General features: G+C 34.6%; 4 protein-coding genes across 4 annotated transcripts; 1 reads left to right on the top strand and 3 right to left on the bottom strand.

Annotated features, from left to right (window-relative positions):
* Positions 1 to 1,660: 1,660 nt before the first annotated feature.
* Positions 1,661 to 4,471, bottom strand: LOC122003045 (THO complex subunit 4B-like). The gene is made up of 5 exons (XM_042558477.1): positions 4,229 to 4,471; positions 3,997 to 4,146; positions 3,129 to 3,197; positions 2,860 to 3,044; positions 1,661 to 2,033 (listed from the first exon to the last, which is right to left on the bottom strand). The coding sequence occupies exons 1-5, from the start codon at positions 4,382 to 4,384 to the stop codon at positions 1,874 to 1,876; spliced, it is 720 nt and encodes a 239-aa protein (XP_042414411.1). The 5' UTR covers positions 4,385 to 4,471; the 3' UTR covers positions 1,661 to 1,873.
* An 867-nt stretch (positions 4,472 to 5,338) lies between these two features.
* Positions 5,339 to 7,407, bottom strand: LOC122003043 (actin-depolymerizing factor 7-like). The gene is made up of 3 exons (XM_042558475.1): positions 7,250 to 7,407; positions 5,808 to 6,073; positions 5,339 to 5,726 (listed from the first exon to the last, which is right to left on the bottom strand). The coding sequence occupies exons 1-3, from the start codon at positions 7,250 to 7,252 to the stop codon at positions 5,576 to 5,578; spliced, it is 420 nt and encodes a 139-aa protein (XP_042414409.1). The 5' UTR covers positions 7,253 to 7,407; the 3' UTR covers positions 5,339 to 5,575.
* A 1,565-nt stretch (positions 7,408 to 8,972) lies between these two features.
* Positions 8,973 to 10,397, bottom strand: LOC122003042 (organelle RRM domain-containing protein 2, mitochondrial-like). The gene is made up of 3 exons (XM_042558474.1): positions 10,149 to 10,397; positions 9,461 to 9,529; positions 8,973 to 9,385 (listed from the first exon to the last, which is right to left on the bottom strand). The coding sequence occupies exons 1-3, from the start codon at positions 10,366 to 10,368 to the stop codon at positions 9,150 to 9,152; spliced, it is 525 nt and encodes a 174-aa protein (XP_042414408.1). The 5' UTR covers positions 10,369 to 10,397; the 3' UTR covers positions 8,973 to 9,149.
* A 180-nt stretch (positions 10,398 to 10,577) lies between these two features.
* Positions 10,578 to 17,322, top strand: LOC122003041 (arginine biosynthesis bifunctional protein ArgJ, chloroplastic-like). Its single transcript, XM_042558473.1, has 17 exons — positions 10,578 to 10,737; positions 10,814 to 10,930; positions 11,603 to 11,726; positions 11,872 to 11,945; positions 12,064 to 12,108; positions 12,221 to 12,271; positions 12,362 to 12,430; positions 12,564 to 12,622; positions 13,293 to 13,362; positions 13,483 to 13,563; positions 13,661 to 13,747; positions 13,906 to 14,028; positions 15,460 to 15,522; positions 15,745 to 15,822; positions 15,918 to 16,063; positions 16,522 to 16,592; positions 16,922 to 17,322. Exons 1-17 carry the CDS (start codon positions 10,675 to 10,677, stop codon positions 17,002 to 17,004), a joined length of 1,404 nt encoding a protein of 467 aa, XP_042414407.1. The 5' UTR covers positions 10,578 to 10,674; the 3' UTR covers positions 17,005 to 17,322.
* Positions 17,323 to 18,756: the final 1,434 nt, after the last annotated feature.

Raw genomic sequence — 18,756 nt, 5'->3', positions numbered from 1 at the left:
TCTCATCTCATCCAATAAGGTTTCTTAAGCTTAGATTGATTGATTTCCAAAGCTTACCTTTTGCCCCCTCAAAGTTAGCTTTTTAAATGCCCCTTCAAAATTTTAAAATCATCAAAATAGACATACACTGTCCTGCTTTCACCCCTAATATATAATAACGACAATAATAATAATATAAATGTTTGTTAAATTTAATATATTCTTCATAAATGAAAATCAAATATTTAAACTACAACACACTTTTATTAATAGATAATTTCTTTGATCCCCCATAAAATTTCTACAACAATAATAACACTCAAATCTATATATTATTTATATTTAAATAAATTTTATTTTATCAACTAAGACTTATTTCTTTTTTAATTAATACACATATTCATTGTAATTTCATATCGATAAGTCAAGTGGTATGTGACTTCTTTCCTAATGGCACAAACGCTCTAAAATTAACAGCATATAATTGTTAAAATATAGAGCTCAATGTTTTTTCCTCGTTTATTCAACGCTACATATACAAATATTAAATTTTATTTAGCCATCTTTATTCAGTTTTCAAAATTACAAATATAAATATATAATTGAATATGCATAATTATAAATTATTAACATTTTTCAATATAAGTATATGCATTGCTCCAAAAAGATATAAGATTGCACAAGTCAATAAACCAATCAATCAATGCAAACGATAATAATTCTAATGGATTTAATTTTACAAGATCGCAATCTGATGAATAATATAAGTTTAGATGGCAAAAATTAAAAAACAGAAGAAACTAAAGATTTTTTTATTTTTAAAAAGGAAATTCCTAATAAACTAATAGCTTAGGAAGGAAACAAGTACCTGTTAACCTCAACAAGGAGTTCGAATGTGCTTTTCCAGAGGCTAATATGCAAACTAATTGAATGAAACATATAGACATCCACCACTGTCTAACTGGCTGAAACTCAAGTCCATAGCTTATACTCTTATCGATTCCAATAGGTGCAGTTCGAGGATGAAATGTCATGCACGACATACTGACATATGGACATTGTAGTTGGTCGAACCACATCGACACCACTGCACATATAGGCAATTAGCTGGCCATGTTTGATAACCCCTGTGAACAAACCTTGCAGCTTTTCTTTTGGGCATACAGATGTTCTGAGTGTTAAGATAGACAAAAAAAAATCCATAAGCAACAACACACACTTAACCACTTTGCATCACTTAACCACTTGCAATCACATTTCCGAGACAAAAAGTGCCAATGAAAGAACACCATTATCTGCCATCAACATGATTTGCCCTGGCAACCTAATATGCTTATTTCAGGCAGCAGCATGATTTTTGAGAGTGATATCTCCTAAAGAGCTCCGTGAAACATCATACCGACAATAATAGGCAGGAATCTCAGGTAGGAAATGGCGGTATAGCTTAAATGAACTCCGAGATTAGAAACCGAAAACACATAAGCCAACCTGTGCAGAAATCAAAAGATAATTGTTTGCGTTAACCTTATAATGACAATAAAAGCTGGACATATAATTTAATGCATACCTTAGTCCGATGCCAGTATGCACTTGTGATGCTCTCACAAACGAGTCCCAACCATACAAGCATCTTAGCCGCAACAATAAGGAAATAGAAATGGGGTTGATCAACCGAATGAAATGACGACTAAGGCCAGACACCAGGTTTTCACTTTAACCACAGTAGGAAATTCAAACCGAAGGAAAACAACAAGCGAAAATGAAAACCCCAGAACCCCACACAGTATGGTGATGATACATTAGCTAGATTATGCATGTTTGCAAAACAAAATACAAATATGGAGCGGCATCAGGCAAGCAATGGTAATAGGGTGAAAGAGACAAATGAGACCATTCAGTTGGTTTGCATCGCTTCTGTATGATACTTGTCCAAATCTGCATCAAGTGCTTCAGCAGAAACAGGTTCACTACGTCCTTTACCTCTACCACGGCTCCGCCCTCTTCCACGGCCACCAGCTCGTGGCCATCCTGGAGAAACTCTTGCTGGTCCCGTGCTGCCATACCAAAGCAAGTACAAGAAAATCTTAGCTACTTTAAATGGAAAATAAGGTAACGAAACATGGTTTAGGTTTGTGTTATTCAATAAGAGTTCAATGGAGTGGATAGACATTAAATTGGGACAGAACATATATAGATCAATATTTATATTGCAAAACCAATATGCACAATATCCATTTCATAATGGGCACAAGAATATTTCAACTATTAGTTTACACTTTACCAGGGAGCTGACAGTGTCTGACATATGGATATTTACTAGAATAAACATGATAATTGACGTGTCGACACAAAATCAAGGGATTATTTACATAAAAAGGTACACCTTAATTACAATCAGCTTCAACATCCATGATATTCGATTATTCAGTGTACTCCTGAAACCTACCAATTCGCTCTATGAATCATTTAAGTGGAAAATATATTATTAATTACACCTAAGAAAAGGGAAGAGAAGAAATTATATAATCACACCAGGCAACTGACAACCAGAAGCTAATCAGAAATAACTACTGTTAATGGATCATAACAAGATAGATAACAAATGAAACAAATCTAAAACAGATACTAAGTAGTAAATGGAATCTGACAGCTTCATGTTTATACCATCCTGTAGAAGTATAAGTTAGATGCTCGGATATATGAAATGTAAGAAACTACAAATAGTACAACAACACACTTTACGGCAACAAAATATGAACTGAACTCCTTCATTACCACGCTCCACACACATTAGAAAAAAAAGATTCAACTCATGCAAAAAGTAGAATTCAATAATTAAACAGTCATTATCATGAATTTTCAGAAGAGAGTAAAATAAACCTTTTTGAAGTGCCATTAGGCTTTCCAAAGGCACCATCTGTAGCTTGAGGTACAACAGCTGGTGTTGAAATATTTGTGCCGATAATTTCTATTTTCATGGGTTTTCCATCGAGTAGGACATTATTGTACCTCTTCACAGCTGCTATAGCATCAGTTCTCCTTGCAAAGACCACTTCAGCCGATCCCTTTGATTTTTTTTTAATAAAATAAGGCAAGAAGCTAAAGTATGAGACTGGCATCAAATAACAACACTCCAGCTAAGTAACTACCTTAGACCTTCCGCTTCTATCGTAATTTATAGAATAACGCTTGAGATCCCCAACCTCTGAAAACAGTTCCTGCAGCAAACAATAATATCATCAATAATAATAAAACAAACAAACAAAAGGCAGGTACCCCAAAGCCAACAAAAGAAAACAATCAAATTGAGATACGGAGATATTAAAATACTATTTCATAAACATATCCAATTATTTTTTCCAACCAATCAGGATCATAGAAAAACACAGGAAAACACAATAAAAACTACCCAAAATGTATTCGTAAATAAAAAAAATACATTCAGTTAGGATGGATTATAAATCATTTTTAAAGAATAGAAACTATCAATATTATGGTTATTACATTGGCACATGAATCTGTTTCCAAATTTAGATAACAAATATTTATCTAAAATCGAAACAAGATGAAATATGATCATATGAGGATCACGAGGCAAAAAAGAAATCAGTTGTTGGTGCAAATATGAGCAGCACATCACAAGTTCATTGTAAAAGAAATCAAAATTAATTTATAAGAATTTCCCAAAATGGTTAAATGACAATGAAAAAACAAGGTATTTATCATCAACTTTAAAAGCAACTACTCATTTTGATTGTAACACCTGTCTATCAAGTTTACATCCCAAAATTTTAGAAAAAGTAGTTGAATTCCAAAACGAGCAAAATATAAAAGCATAATCTCTGTAATATATCCCCATCTATGTAAGATAGAAAGTGGAGATACAGCATCAAACCTGTTGAAAGAAAAGAAGGCTCAAGATAGCCAAAAAAACTAATACTTTGCACAAGATCAACAGATGCGAAATTTCCAGGTGAAGCCGCTACAAATCGAATGCTAAAAAGTGAAAAAGAGCACCTTGATGTCCTCGTTCGACACTCCGAATTCCAAATTCGAGATATACAGCTTGGTGCCAGTCTCTATGGAGGAAGCCCTCGCCGTCGGAGCAGGAAAACCGCCCGCCTGCGCCGTCGAGTACATGCCGTGCTGCCACACCGAGTCGGGAGCCTGGGATCGCAGATCAAATCAGATCGGGTGGTCGGGAGGAAGCCCGGATCCGGCAGCCGCAGGAAATCCCCAAAGCGCGTACCTTCCCGGCGGAGTAAGGGGCGGATCGGTTAGCCGTTCGGTTGGGCGCGCGACGGGACGGCCCGCCGCCCTCACGGCCCCGCCCGCGTCCTCCGCCGGCAGTCTTCTTGCTGGATTTGATTATGTCGTCGAGGGACATGTCGAGGGCGCCCGACATCTGCGATGCAGATCTGAGAAGAGGAATCGAGCGACGAAGAGAAGGGACGCGGATAGGGTTCTCGCGGAAAGGGGCGGTCAACGATCCACAATCGTGAACATATAGCACGGCAATTTCCCTTTTCACCCTAAAATGTATTGGTTATTTCTAAACTGCCCATAATTCTCGAAGGCAGCCCCAGGAGATAAATTAGGAAATTTTATTTAAAGTTTAAGGTTTAATTTGATTAAACTAAAATGGCTAACGATAGCTGCTATACGTCTATAACTAAATCTTGAATTTTAAAATTTAAACTCTAAACATTAAAATATCAAGAAATTTTTTATCAACTTCATTAAAATTATTTAAACTTTATTAAAATTATTTTAAAATAGTTATAAAAATTATTATCTTACCCTACTGTAACAATATTATATTAAGTGCTACAATAACTTTTATAACAACTAATTATAGTGATTTAAATAACACCAAAAATATCTTCCTCTATATCCATAGGACTGGTAAATAAACTAATTCATATCGATTGGGGAACTCAGGGACCCTGTGAGGCTCAGTGACCTATATATTTGGCAACGCGCGTACAGAGAATGCAAGCATAAAACATACATAAACGTGTGCATGCATAAATATACCTCAGCGACACTAACTGGCTGCCAATGCACATACATCACTGAGAATAGCTTGTGCAAATGGATGTGTCTGAAGATAGTCTACAAAACTTGAAAATGTAATCCACAGTAGTGCGCTAGGCATGAGATAAGAGTAATTTTGATGACACACATAAAAAGAGATGATTTGGAAGTTGTAAAAAAGTGTGAGTGACGCGAAGCGAGGGAGCCTCACACTCAAATCAGACTCCCATCTGGTTGGACTTTTAAACATTGGTAAGAATATACATATACTTAAAGTGAGAAGGAAAATTGAAATAAAAACAGAGGAAGCATTTAGGTCAAATATCGATAAAGAAGAGAACAATTAGATACTAATGCCCACAAGTAGCAAATTTGAAATACATCACCAAGTTAAAATGGAGGATAATTCAAAAAAAGTTACTATTAAGTAATCCCAACCACAAGCCCAAATGATATCTAAGGGAACCAACCTTCCCTTTGGAATTATGAAGATTCCATCAGAAGCACACGAATAATAGAACAAGTTTAGCGGCACGAATAAGAGGCATAAGCCACATACTCAATTTGCACGGCTTCTTATGACATCAAGATCCATCTCGGTAGGATCAGTTGCTTGCAGCTCCACCTGGATGCCGTCCAGCTCTCTCTTGAACCTCTCTTTCGAGCTCGCATAAAGCATCTTGCTTCTCACCCTTGATGTGTCAGGGGACCTTTGTTTCAAACAAAGACGACAAGGGGAAGTTAATGCCTCAGTTAAATAAAGTCAATTAGAAACAAAATATAAAGTTTACCATGCGATAAAAAAGATCTTGCTCTTCTGACAGTTCTCTTCAGTCACAAAGTCAAAATCATATATTGCATATCGGCATTCATTTGCAGGGAGGCTGGCAGTAAAATCATCATATGTTAGGTTGGGTTCACCAAGCTTCTCCACAAGGATCTGCTTCAGCTTCTCATCAATCCTATAGATTATGAAGCGGTAGGTGCGTTTTGCCTTCAATTCCAAGAACTTCAGCTTGCAGTCGTCATTCACTGCCATTCCTGAAACTGCGTTGGCCTGCCATATAACAATGCAACAACTTGTGATCACAACTTTGTTGACTTGTCAAGAAGCATATATAGTCCTCAGGCACCAACAAGGAACAACATACATTGGCCGATTGAATACAATACACACAGATCAGTGCAGCTTAGTATCTAGAGATTAACCAAACTATTGTAATCTCCTTAAATAAAAGGCACTGCCATTGCAAACAGGAGTTCCAGTTTAGTACATCCTACCATTTTATTCATTAGATCAACTAGATCTGATAAAAAATTTCACTTTATGGAATCTAAGATCATACAAAATTGTCACAACAGGGAATCTAATTTATCTATGAGTCCAATTAAATAGGCTTAAATTGTTTGGTTGAAAGATGTATAAGAAATAGAAGCGATCAGAGCTTAAACAAACTAATCAATACAAGCAATTGTGGAGTGAGCAACCGCATCAACTTGCAGCATGCTTGTGATCCAAAACCATGGGCAAATGAACCCACAGCCACTAGCTGATTCTCCAAATGGGACTCGCCATCAGCAATCTAACCAACCCAAGCTACTTCAGAAAGAGTGGCAAGGGATCAATACTACAATTCAACGAGCAATCTACATACAGATACCAATGCCCAGAGATCATACTCCAACCCTACCCAAACAAAATCACGCACTAGCTCACCCTCCGAAAGGGATTTCACGTTTAAATCTAATCAACTCTAGCTACAGCAGAGAGAGCCATGCGGGATCGATGCTACAATTCCAACAGAACAATCTACATGCAACTGCCAACGATCAGAAGAGGCCAGACATCAACCATCAAAATATTCACAGTAACACAGCATGCTTCGGATCCAAACCCTAGCCAAATGAACTCACACTAGCTGATCCTCCAACGGGATTCCACGCTAACAATATTCAACCCAAGCAACTGCGGAATGAGCGGCGACGGATCGACACTATAATTCCACCAACAGAACAACAATCCACATCCGAGTACCAACGATCAGAGATCGGAACCCAAGCATCACACTGTAGCATGCTTCGGATCCAAACCCTAGCCAACCTCCAAATTGGATTCCACTCCACAAATTTCAGGGGACGCATGGAACCAGAAAACCGAAATGCGCAGACGATAAAACGTAGAAAAGATCCCTGGAAACGGAGCAAATCCGAAAGAAAAAAATTGAACACGTACCATTTTGCTGGCAGCAGCGGCGGCGGCTGTGGCGGCGACGACGAGACGAGGATCGGAGGGGCGAGTTTCGGGATCGAGGCGAAGGAAATTTAAGATCGGAGATCAAAGATGGGCGATGAGAAGGATATATAAAGAAGGGAAGGAAAGCGGCGAGGTGGAGGCGATGATAATATTTACGACTGCCTTTTCGTCTGAAGACCGTCAAGTAAGGCCAATAGAAAGGCGCCACGTGTTATCTAAACAAGCGCCGTCAGGCCAATTGGAAAACCTGCTTAGTTTCCACGCTGAGACCCGATCACGTATATAAATAATATAATACAAATATAACAATATATAACTAATTATTAAAAAACAACTGTAGAGAAAAATTCTTAATTATAATCATAATTTTATATTTAGAGGGTGTTTAGTTGAACTTATAAGCTCTCTAAAATAGTTTATAAATTGTTTTGGAGCTTATAAGTTATTCAAATTTGTTTGATAAATTTTTTTTCAAACCGCTTATAAGCTGTCAAAATAAGTTGTTTTGGAACTTATAAGCTGTTTTTAAAATAAGGAAACCCTACTTTTTTTTAAAAAAAAATCTTATTTTAATAATTTATTTCTTTAAAATATCCTTATATAATTTATAAATCCTCATCTTATCCTCCATAAAGTCTAATATTTTTTTATCTCCGCCGATTTTTCTTCCAACGTTGTGTCATCTTCTCCGCGAACGTCTCTTTCTAATTTTCTCTCCTTCACCCAAAATCCTCTATTAATAAAAATCTCAAAACCCTCTATTAATAATATTATACCATTTTTGGTAATTTTATTAATCAAAAGATCTTATAATACCAAACACATCAATATCTTTAAGTTGATTGTAATAAGTTCACCAAACACTTTAACTTATTTTTAAAATAAGACATAACAACTTATAAACTCATAAAATAACTTATAAGTTGTACGAGCTTTTTAATAAGTTTAGCCAAACACTCTCTTATTTCAACTCTCTCATGCAAATATTACTTCTTAAATTACTTTATGCTAGAATCGAGTATATTTTCTATCAAAATTAATTCTCATATTTTTCGGTACAAATAGTTTAAAAATGAATATAATTCTTATTAAATTCAGCACATTAAACTAGAATTGAATATATTTTTTATTAAATTGAACACGATTTAAAAATCTGCTTAATATAATTTCTTATAAATTTAATATCAATTACTATTTACAGGAAATCTAATATATTTTTCATTTAATTAAGTATTATTTTAAAAAAAATCTAATATATTTTCCATCCAATTAAGGTAAAAAAAAAAAAATCATACTCAATTTGATAAAAAATATACTAAATTCTAAAAATTTTTATGAATGGGAACCACATGCAAAGATTTATTTAGGACTGCATGCAAAATTTCCCAAACGACGATTTGTGTTCGTAAATATGTATGTGATGGAGGAAATATCTATTTTGTCCCCTATGTCCTTTAATTCTCCTTCAAGCCGGTCTCTCGTCTTCTCCTTGATATAAAATAAACAATATTCTCTTTAAAAATAAAGATATCAAGTTCACATCGAGATAATGAACGCGGCATAGTGACAGTTGAAGCAACTAACAAGAACAGATTCAACAAAGCACCCGCATCATTTACCATCGATAAATATATGAACTACAACAGCAAGTGTAGCATACAGTGTGTGTTTTTTTTTGTAAGAACTGAGCTAACTTGGGATCTTAAAACTCGAGAAAGAAATAGATGGCACATTGAAATGCACGGTTCGATATAGAAGTCTTAATTCAATATCGTTGTGATTGTTAACAGGCAATGAGAATGACTCCCTCACAGATTGTATCGTTCAAATTATTTCAATCGTTGAAATAAAGGGTATGACGAATGGGGTGTATAAATGATCAACCACACCAACCAATAGTTTTGTTAGTTCTGATACCATCTTCAGAAGTTTGAGACTGTGGAGGGTTGTATGATCTTGGCTCTCTTGGTTTTGCAGGATCCACGAAGATAACCCATCCATCGAGAAACTTCGCGTTCATCCCGGCGCGCGCCTTCTCTGCCTCTTCTATGGTTGCGTATTTAACGAAACCAAACCCCTTGGACCTTCCTGAGATTCTATCGGTAATGACTTTCGCTGCATATTTGGAAATTGGGGTTCAGTATCCTGAGATCTTTCTTTTTTTCTTTTTTTCAAAAGATGTTAGAGTACCTTCAAGCAGCTGGCCAAAGGGAGAGAATGCTTCTTGAAGCTTGTCATTAGTGGTTAACCTTGAAAGTCCTGGAGCACATCGATGACAAAGAAAACTTGAATCGAGGGTAATATTAGAGTATAGAATACAAGCAATACCAACCATAAATATGTTGATTGCTTTGAAATAGTTGAATTCTAATCTTCACATCGATATTGGAAGAATTCTTAGATACATAACATCAATATATGTATTGCTATTTAGCCACCAATATATTACAACCACCACTCTGAGTCTTCGATTCTTCGAATCCAAATGTTCTAATATTCAAGCGTATCCTCAAAAATACCCTAGTTCTATTCCAAACAATTTCACCGGACATTCCTAAAGAAGGGAGAACCTCTTATGTGTCTTCCTAGGGCATGTTAAAGGTATACCTCGTACAAACTAGGCATCAACTGTATGCGAAGAATAAATCAATTTAGTTGAACAAACAATCAAACGACTACTCTGTGATAATGTTCCTAAACATAATCCTCAAAATACACTTTTTCATCATTATCACTAAAAAACGGTGCCAAATCTAATAACAAGATGAGAAGACTGTCCAATATAAGATTAAGTGTCAAAAAGTTTCTAACTTGACTCCATTTGATTAAAAAGCATGGTAGATACGAACATAAAACAAGGGATGTTCAGAGTACTTACCGCTGACAAACAGATTAGACGTGGTGAGGGGAGGAAGGTCGGCGGGGGTGTCATCGAAGGGAAAGATGGGCGGAGTGGGGGAGGAGGAGGAAGACGACGAAGAGCAGTAGGCAGCGAACGGCGACAAGCTCCGCCGAGGCAGCGAGGAGGAGGAGGAAGAGGAGGGAGAAGCAGCAGCCCTGAGCAGGCGGCGGAAAGCAAGCAAGGTAGAGAGAGCCATTCGTTCGGAGAAATTGCTAAAACCCTAAAAATGAGAGTCGGCCGATCCAGGGTCATTATAAAACGAAGGAATAATTTTAGTTTGCCCCCTGAATCTACTTCTTATTTCATATGCTTTCTGGCGCTTTGAACTAATAGTTCGATGTGCAGGGTCTCTTTACAAATATAAGAAAAGTTTTGGGCCTTAATTTCACCTCTTATTTCATATGCTTTCTGGCATTTTTAGGGTTTTAGCCGTCAACTTCTGTGTCTCGTCAGTCTCCCGGCGATCGAGGCCGAAGAGAGCGACGTCAAACTTGAGGCCGTCATGGCTCTTGTTCCGCTAAACCACCTCCTTTCGTCGCCGGCTGCTCTCGTCCACCGCATCAGGGTCGCCCCCATCTCTCTTAATTCCTCCACCAACCCTCCTAATGCCGACCTCTTATTTCCGTTCTTTTATCTCCCAGGTTTCGGAATTCGGCGGAATTCGTACGCGTCGAGCTCGAGTTTCGATTCCCATGGCCGTGGCGTCGACCTACATCCCCGCCGCTCCGATTCTGCTACCCGAAGGACCGTGGACGGAGGTACCGTTTCATTTTTGCGCTATTGAATTGCATTGATTGATAAGCTCTGATTCTTCTATAGATGTCTGGTGATGTTTGTGCGAGTCATGTAGCTGATAAACAATGTGTTCCCATTCAATCATCATACCGTAATGTATATGTATGATAAGGTTGATCTAACTACAAGTCAATACTGAGCACAAGTAAAAAGGCAACAGAAGCTAGAATTCTTGTGGTTTGAAATAGATTAAGAATGAGGGTTTACAAATGCTAGTTCTCTGAAGTTCTTCGGATCAATTTACTGATCAATGATGGGATTTGATTTTTTGCTGTTCAGATTAAGCGGACTTTCAAATAGTGAAATGTGATTTTATTTTTTTTTCTTTTTATTTTTTCATGGAAATAATCAAACTGTTGCGGACTGTGAATTGCTCAATCTTGCTGATATTAATGCTCAATAAATAGCAATCCACTGTCTGCCACTTACACATTTGCAGGTAACATGTTGAACCTGCCTAGCAAGTGAACGTCAATTTTTTTTCATCAAAAACACTACTTGATGGCAGCTACAGGGGTTGCTGTTGCTTTATTAGTTATTCTATTAAGCTTGGTTACTGGAACAATACCATGCAAGCTATGTTTTTGATACACTATCATAAGCATTTTCTTACTGCCAGTGACACTCTCTTACAGATACCAGGTGGTGTGACAGCACCAAAAGGGTTCAAAGCTGCAGGCATATATGGAGGTCTGAGGGCAAAAGGAAATAAACCTGATTTGTCTTTGGTGACATGTGAAGTTGATGCAGCTGTTGCTGGTGAATGCATATGTTTTTTACCTGAGATTTCAGACCACTATATTTTACTCGTTACCCTCTTATTGTGTTCTGCATGATCCTATGTACCTAAACAAGTGGTATACTCTTAGTTAAGATAAGAAATTTGATCTTTTCCCCTGTCCAGGATCTTTTACCACCAATATTGTCACAGCTGCCCCTGTTATCTATTGCAAAAATGTCCTAGACGCTTCAACTACTGTATGAAAATATTTTATTCGTAGTGTCATACCTTTAAATGAATTATATATTTCTTTGTTAAGTTTGTCAACCTAGTAGTTTAAGTAGTTACTTTAACATGCAATTTTTTTGTGTTTAGGCACGTGCAATATTAATTAATGCTGGTCAAGCAAATGCTGCTACAGTGAGTTTACTTTCTTTGTTAACTAGTAACTGTTTCAAAATAAAATATAGTTATTGGATTGTTAGAGTAAAATTGGAATTTGATTTTGGTGATTCATTTTGGTACATTTTAGGGCGACTTAGGCTACCAGGATGCTGTAGAATGTGCAAATGCTCTTGCTGAGGTTTTCTTTTTTTTCATAACTTAGCTGGATATTTTATCTTAACTATTTGAATATTTATATTATTTTTTAATTTTTATTTACCAATTTTAGCTCCTTAATATGAGGCCAGAGGATGTACTGCTTCAGTCAACCGGTGTAATTGGCCAGCGGATAAAGAAGGCAAGCATAACCTGCAATTTCACGTCAAGATGATGTTTAGAATAACTAATGAAGATTTTTTATATTTCATATCTTCTAATTATATTCTGCAACTTTTATCCATCTCAGTTGATGTTTCTTTACTTCTATTCAGGATGCCCTTCTTAGTTCACTTCCAAGACTTGTTGCTTCATTATCATCGACTGTTGATGGGTATTTTTTTAGAAATACTTTTTTGAATAATGATATTTCTTTTATCAATTTAATTGATTTTATTTTTCTCTCTTTGTACTCTTTGTTTTCCTGTCTCATTGATTCCTTCTTTCTCATATTTTCCCTTGGAAGATGTATTTACATGCACTTTCTTACAGGCTCAAAAAATCATAGAGTTAAAAGAATTGTGTTCAACAAACTTTGATGGACTGTTTGAACCACAATGCCACTTGATAACATCTTTGTGTAAAGCTTATTGCTTCAGCAGTTAAGATAAACAAACAGAAATCAGATCCTATCTCATGACCAGGGTTTTTAGGAAAAAAGATCCTTTTATATAATTGAATTTCTGTGCTAATTCATTTGAATGTTGTAAAAGTGCATACAAAATCATACAGATAGTACAAAAGGATTCAGTTATACTGTTAGTATTAGTAAATACAAGTATGAATCAATTTTCTTGTAAATAGACATTGTGGTAAATGTAAATTATATGTATGTTCCTCTTTATTATCAGACATGTTAATATTTCAAGAATGCATGTAGGACAACAATCCTATGAATCAATTTCTTTTTCCATGTGGTAAAACTGTTCCAGGTCGTTACTTATTTGTCATCAGAAATTCCTGGTGTTTACCATACGTGCTTCTTCCATTCTTTGATTTTTTAGGGCCGACTCTGCAGCTATTGCCATTACTACAACTGACCTTGTAAGCAAATCTGTAGCTGTTGAAACAGAGGTTAGGACTTTATATTTTTCATTTTGGCTTTTTTTTTCACTATTGGGAAATTACTTTGATGATTAGATTAGTTATTCATCTTTATTTTTTTATGATTTTTTTTTTGTTTGAATGGGTAAGGTTGGAGGTGTTCCTGTGAGAGTTGGTGGAATGGCAAAAGGTTCTGGAATGATCAATCCAAACATGGCTACAATGCTTGGTGTATGTAAAATTTCCTCACTTGTATACTTGTAGAAACTCCTTACAATCAGATTTCACAGGGCCTTTTCTTCTTGTTGTTTGTCTTCTGACATTTCAGGTTGTAACAACTGATGCTGGAATTTCTAGTGACGTTTGGAAAAGTATGGTGCGCATGTCAGTTGATAGAAGCTTTAACCAAATCACAGTAAGTTGATGACACCTTAGTTTTTTTCCCCCTTGAAATGAAGTGAACAAGTAATATCACAATTAATAGGTAATTTATCTACATCTTTTTGTTTCATCTATTGGAAATTCAATATTCATTTAACTTATTTGAATTGCTTTATTTTACTTTTGTTGAAGGTTGATGGAGATACTAGCACAAATGACTGTGTTCTTGCTTTGGCTAGTGGATTATCTGGATCAAATTTGATTTCCTCACTTAAAAGCAATGAAGCTCTTCAACTGCAAGCATGCTTAGATGCTGTAAGTTATACAGTATATTATCTTTTGTTATATAAGAGTTTCTGATTTTCAATCTATTTTTGTTTTGTTACACACACTGGATTTGCTGCCATGGGCTGTATGAGTTGGTACATATTAATTTCTCCTTCAATTTGCTCTGTTTGAGGAGTTGGAGAGTTATTTGATAAAAAGATTTGAGTAATGCAGTTACTAGAACCACCATCCTCCTAGATTGTAGGCATGCATTAAGGGTTAACTATGAATTCTTATATTGTGTTACTAGATAACCTTACTAATCATGTTTAACAAAACAATTTAGAGATATTATTTCACATTTGATTTTGTGGTAGTTGAATGGAGTTCAGTTGGTATAACTTTGAAATTAAAGTTGCAGGGAAAATTTTGAAAGTAACGCTTTTAAAGAAGTAAAACTATGTCTGAATACGTAAGGTGCTATTTTTGCAATATTAAGATATAAATCAATGTACTAATTGAGCTCGATGGACTAGAAATCCATGAGCAAGAGATTTAGAAGTCTCTGATTTATAATTTAACAAGGAATGATTGATAAAGATGTTATGATGAGATAAGGTGGTTAAATTTAAATAGACTTGGAGTCTTTTCTGTTCATTGTGTGCTCCTCAGATTAAATAACAACATGTTCTTGTAACTCTGTTTCGTGCTGTTTTCTTTTCTTTTTCTTGTACTTGTACCTTATAGTTTGCATTATATATTCTACATCTTTCTAAGTTTTCAAATCCCTCATCGACTATAAGCATCCATCTTAATCTTATTGAGATTTTGATTACTTTAGTTACTATTTTTTTTAAAAAAAATATCTTAAACTCATTAAATATAGTACAGGCGGTCAAACCAGACACATATTACACTTTCATGTTGCACTTGTCATTGTTTCATTCTGAACCTTGCTTTTCTTATGCTGCCTTAATAGAAATGCAGAATTGAACCACAGGTTCCTTCAACCTTCCTGTTTCTACTATAAATAAGGACCACACCCAAGTTATAGTAAAATTATCTTATGGGTATAATTTTACTGGATGATGCAATTCTCAAATCTTCTGAATGTACATAAATGCAAGCTTAGTTTTTGAGATCTTCAAGGGGAAGACCAATGGTTATGTTTCCAATAAGATAAAATTGTCCGAGGAACACAATTATATGATCATGCTGTTTTGAAATGCTGAAGAAATTTAAATGAAAGTTTAAACTTAAAATATGAATATGATGATCTCATTACTACTTATTCATGTTACAATAATAAAGTAAAACTTCAAACTGTCTAGGTATCATACAATTAACCCCCAGTATATTAGTACTTTTTTTTACGTCTGTGTATACCAGTTTTTGTGTACATGATTATGTTGTTTTGTGGTTTGTATGAACTTTGTGAATCTCTTATGACACATAATTGTAAAAGTTCTATGCTTGCAGGTCATGCAAGGTCTTGCAAAATCGATAGCATGGGATGGTGAGGGGGCGACATGCTTGATTGAGGTTTCATTCTATTGACAAATTCCTTTTTTCCTTCTCTCTCTTTTTTTCATTTGGTCAATACTTTGGATATGACTATTATCAACTCTTCAATTAAATCAAATAGCCTAGTTTGTAGCCTATCAATGCTTTGTCAGTTGTTCGAGTATGATCTCAAAAATGTAATACGACGAGGAAATTAGGTATGCAACTGGTGATACTCATGAATATTTCTGATGATTTCAGGTCTCTGTTATTGGTGCGACTGGAGAGACTGAAGCAGCAAAAATAGCTCATTCAGTAGCATCTTCTTCGCTTGTTAAGGTATGCAACTATTTGTTAAAAAGAAAAAAAAAACCACACCGTGATTATATTAGAGGATATTATAACATATCTAGCTACTTTGATAAAATTTGCAGGCGGCAATTTATGGAAGAGATCCAAACTGGGGACGTATCGCTTGTGCCGTTGGTTACGCCGGTGTTCATTTTGATCTTAATGATCTTATGATATCACTTGGAGATATTCCACTCATGAGGAATGGTCAGCCACTGCCATTTGACAGGTACAAGTGCTATCTCGATGATTGTATCTCTAATAGAAGCTTTTGTGAATATTCCTCTAACTTCAACACCGTTACTTGAGATACCACACTCGATCTCAGCTATTGTCAAATAACATAAATTGAGGAATTTCGGCCTAAGTTGTGTCTCACATAGTATGTTGTGGACTAATATAAATTAGACATAGATTTAAAAGAAAAGGCAAATTTTTTAGGCTTGAATTCAAGTTCCCATTGGACGCAAATGTTGCTTTTCTACCTAAATTGGACAAAACAGTTTTGAAGAAAATTGAAAAAAGATTTTTTTTTTCCTTTCCATTTATTTTCTTCTCTTTAGCTTTTCTCTGCCAAAGAAATGGAGGAAAAGTGTGTCATTCGAAATTTTTTCTGTCACTTAATTTACTCCGCGGTTTCTTGCACACCGCAACACTTGTACCAATGTTTAACATTGAATCTTACAGGGACATAGCTAGTAAATATCTCAGAGTGGCTGGAGAATCGCATGGGACTGTTCATATTTACGTTTCTGTTGGTAAGTTTGTAATTTCTTTTGGACGAGTACGAGCAAAAAATATTTTGTGTGTAATTTTACATCTAATTTGACTTAAAATATAGTTAATAGTGATAAAACTTGCAAAGTGATTTGGTAATTGACCTTTTTACAAAGTAAATTAATTTTAAAAACTTCTAATAACTCATATATCATTTATTAGTCTTGGCCTTTATAATTTTGCTATTAGAATTCTACAATTGATTTATTTTATTTGATAAAGTTTTATATCTTATGTATGCCATGAGTCATTTACATCAATTATCATCTCTATATTTATATCTTCCTAAAGAGGTCGTCTTTTGGAACAGGAAATGGCGAGGGAAGTGGGAAGGCTTGGGGTTGTGACTTGAGTTACGATTATGTGAAGATCAATGCGGAGTACACTACATGAGGTCCATCCCAATGGGACGCCAATTGCTAGCTCGCCAAGAAGAAGCATGCCCGCTTGGTAGCATCCCATTCGTAGCTCCCTTTCCAAGAAAATTATCAATAATCCGTCGTATTTATCTAACAATCTACATTCATGTCTCGAATCCAACGTTTGTGTAAAATTTTTTGCAGTGGGTAGAACTAGAATTGTTGTAGGTTTGTTTGAATAAAAAGGTTCTTGTACTATTCGGTCGGATTTTGATGGTCAGGGAATGTAATTGAAGTTATTTTTCTTTTTCTTTTCTATATGATTTCTACTCATAGGAGTTCCTCCGATCCAGTCAATTAAATCTCAGCATTAGTAGTTAATCAACAAAAAGTTTGTTCTAGATTAATTATGGGTATACATATATATACATATATATATATATATATATATATATATATATATATATATATATATATATAATAATAATAATAAATATTTATATTAATTAAATATTATAATAATATTTTTTAATTAATATATTTTCCGATCATTTTGAACTATATATCCATCCAAGGAAGGGCCTTCTGAAAAAACACTCCAGATTTATCACTGCAAAAGATAAACCACCCTAAGAATGGAATGGCTTATGATCAAACATCTATCTAGCAGAAAACCTTTGAATAGAAAAAAAAAACAGAAGTATTTCACTCCAAATTGGGCCCATTTAAATTTGAAAGATTGATTTCTTGTTATCTTCTTGAATCAAAAGAACATCATCCATCAACATTTTTAAAATTAAAATTCAAACATTTATTGTATTTTACCAATAATATACCATGACAAAATATAATCGGTAAAGTTGAGAAAAATCCTCAATTATAATTTTAATTTTACGTACAGTCTTTAGTCATAAAATATTTTATTTCCACTTCCTCTATGTAAAATTTTATTTATTTTAACTCTTTCATGCACATATTGTTACTTAATTATCTCTTAAGACATTTTGACATTTTAGGCCCAAAAGGTCTAAAGGAAGGGCCTTCTGAAAAAACATTCTCCAGATTTATTCCTGAAAAAGATAAACCACCCCAAGAATGGCTTATGATCTAACATCTATCTAGCAGAAAACCTTTGAATAGAAAGAAAAAACAGAAGTATTTCACTCCAAATTGGGGCCATTTAAACTTAAAGATTGATTTCTTGTTATCTTCTTGAATCAAAAGAACATCATCCATCAACATTTTTTAAATTAAAAATCAAACATTTATTGTATTTTACCAATAATATACCATGACAAAATATAAACGGTAAAGTTGAGAAAAATCATCAATTATAATTTTAATTTTACGTACAGTCTCTAATCATAAAATATTTTATTTCTACTTTCTCTATGTAAAATTTTATTTACTTTAACTCTATCATGCACATATTGTTACCTAATTACTTCTTAGATTTTTTAGACACAAAAGGTCTAAAAATTAGTATAATTTTTTTTTAAAATTAGCACTTTACACTAGAATTGATTATATTTTCTATTAAATTGAGCATAACTTTTTTTCCTGCTTTAATATAATTTTTTTTAAATTCATTATCATTTAAAGAAAATCTAGTATATTTTCTATTCAATTGAGTACCATTTAAAAAATATCTAATATATTTTTCATCCAATTAAGGTGGAAAAAGAATTGTGCTTAATTTGATAGAGAATATATACTAAAATGAATATAATTTCTTTTAAATTATCACTTTATATTAGAATCGAGTATATTTTCTATTAAAATTATC

The sequence above is a fragment of the Zingiber officinale genome, chromosome 7A (genome assembly GCF_018446385.1).
Source record: "Zingiber officinale cultivar Zhangliang chromosome 7A, Zo_v1.1, whole genome shotgun sequence".
Classification (NCBI taxonomy): domain Eukaryota; kingdom Viridiplantae; phylum Streptophyta; class Magnoliopsida; order Zingiberales; family Zingiberaceae; genus Zingiber; species Zingiber officinale.
The sequence above is the reverse complement of the archived record's forward strand: the minus strand, read 5'-3'. Positions and strand labels throughout refer to the sequence as shown.

Excerpts from the sequence above, each read along its gene's own strand:
- LOC122003045 (XM_042558477.1), bottom strand. The coding sequence starts at position 4,384 with ATGTCGGGCGCCCTCGACATGTCCCTCGACGACATAATCAAATCCAGC. Across the intron at positions 3,045-3,128 it reads ATAGAAGCGGAAGGTCTAAG|GGATCGGCTGAAGTGGTCTT; the intron begins GTAGTTACTTAG and ends AAAAAATCAAAG. Across the intron at positions 2,034-2,859 it reads CCTAATGGCACTTCAAAAAG|CACGGGACCAGCAAGAGTTT; the intron begins GTTTATTTTACT and ends TTGGTATGGCAG.
- LOC122003043 (XM_042558475.1), bottom strand. Across the intron at positions 5,727-5,807 it reads AAGATCTTTTTTATCGCATG|GTCCCCTGACACATCAAGGG; the intron begins GTAAACTTTATA and ends TTTGAAACAAAG.
- LOC122003042 (XM_042558474.1), bottom strand. The coding sequence starts at position 10,368 with ATGGCTCTCTCTACCTTGCTTGCTTTCCGCCGCCTGCTCAGGGCTGCT. Across the intron at positions 9,530-10,148 it reads GTCTAATCTGTTTGTCAGCG|GACTTTCAAGGTTAACCACT; the intron begins GTAAGTACTCTG and ends GATGTGCTCCAG. Across the intron at positions 9,386-9,460 it reads CTTTGGCCAGCTGCTTGAAG|CGAAAGTCATTACCGATAGA; the intron begins GTACTCTAACAT and ends CCAAATATGCAG.
- LOC122003041 (XM_042558473.1), top strand. The coding sequence starts at position 10,675 with ATGGCTCTTGTTCCGCTAAACCACCTCCTTTCGTCGCCGGCTGCTCTC. Across the intron at positions 13,363-13,482 it reads CTGTAGCTGTTGAAACAGAG|GTTGGAGGTGTTCCTGTGAG; the intron begins GTTAGGACTTTA and ends TGAATGGGTAAG. Across the intron at positions 15,523-15,744 it reads GGGCGACATGCTTGATTGAG|GTCTCTGTTATTGGTGCGAC; the intron begins GTTTCATTCTAT and ends TGATGATTTCAG.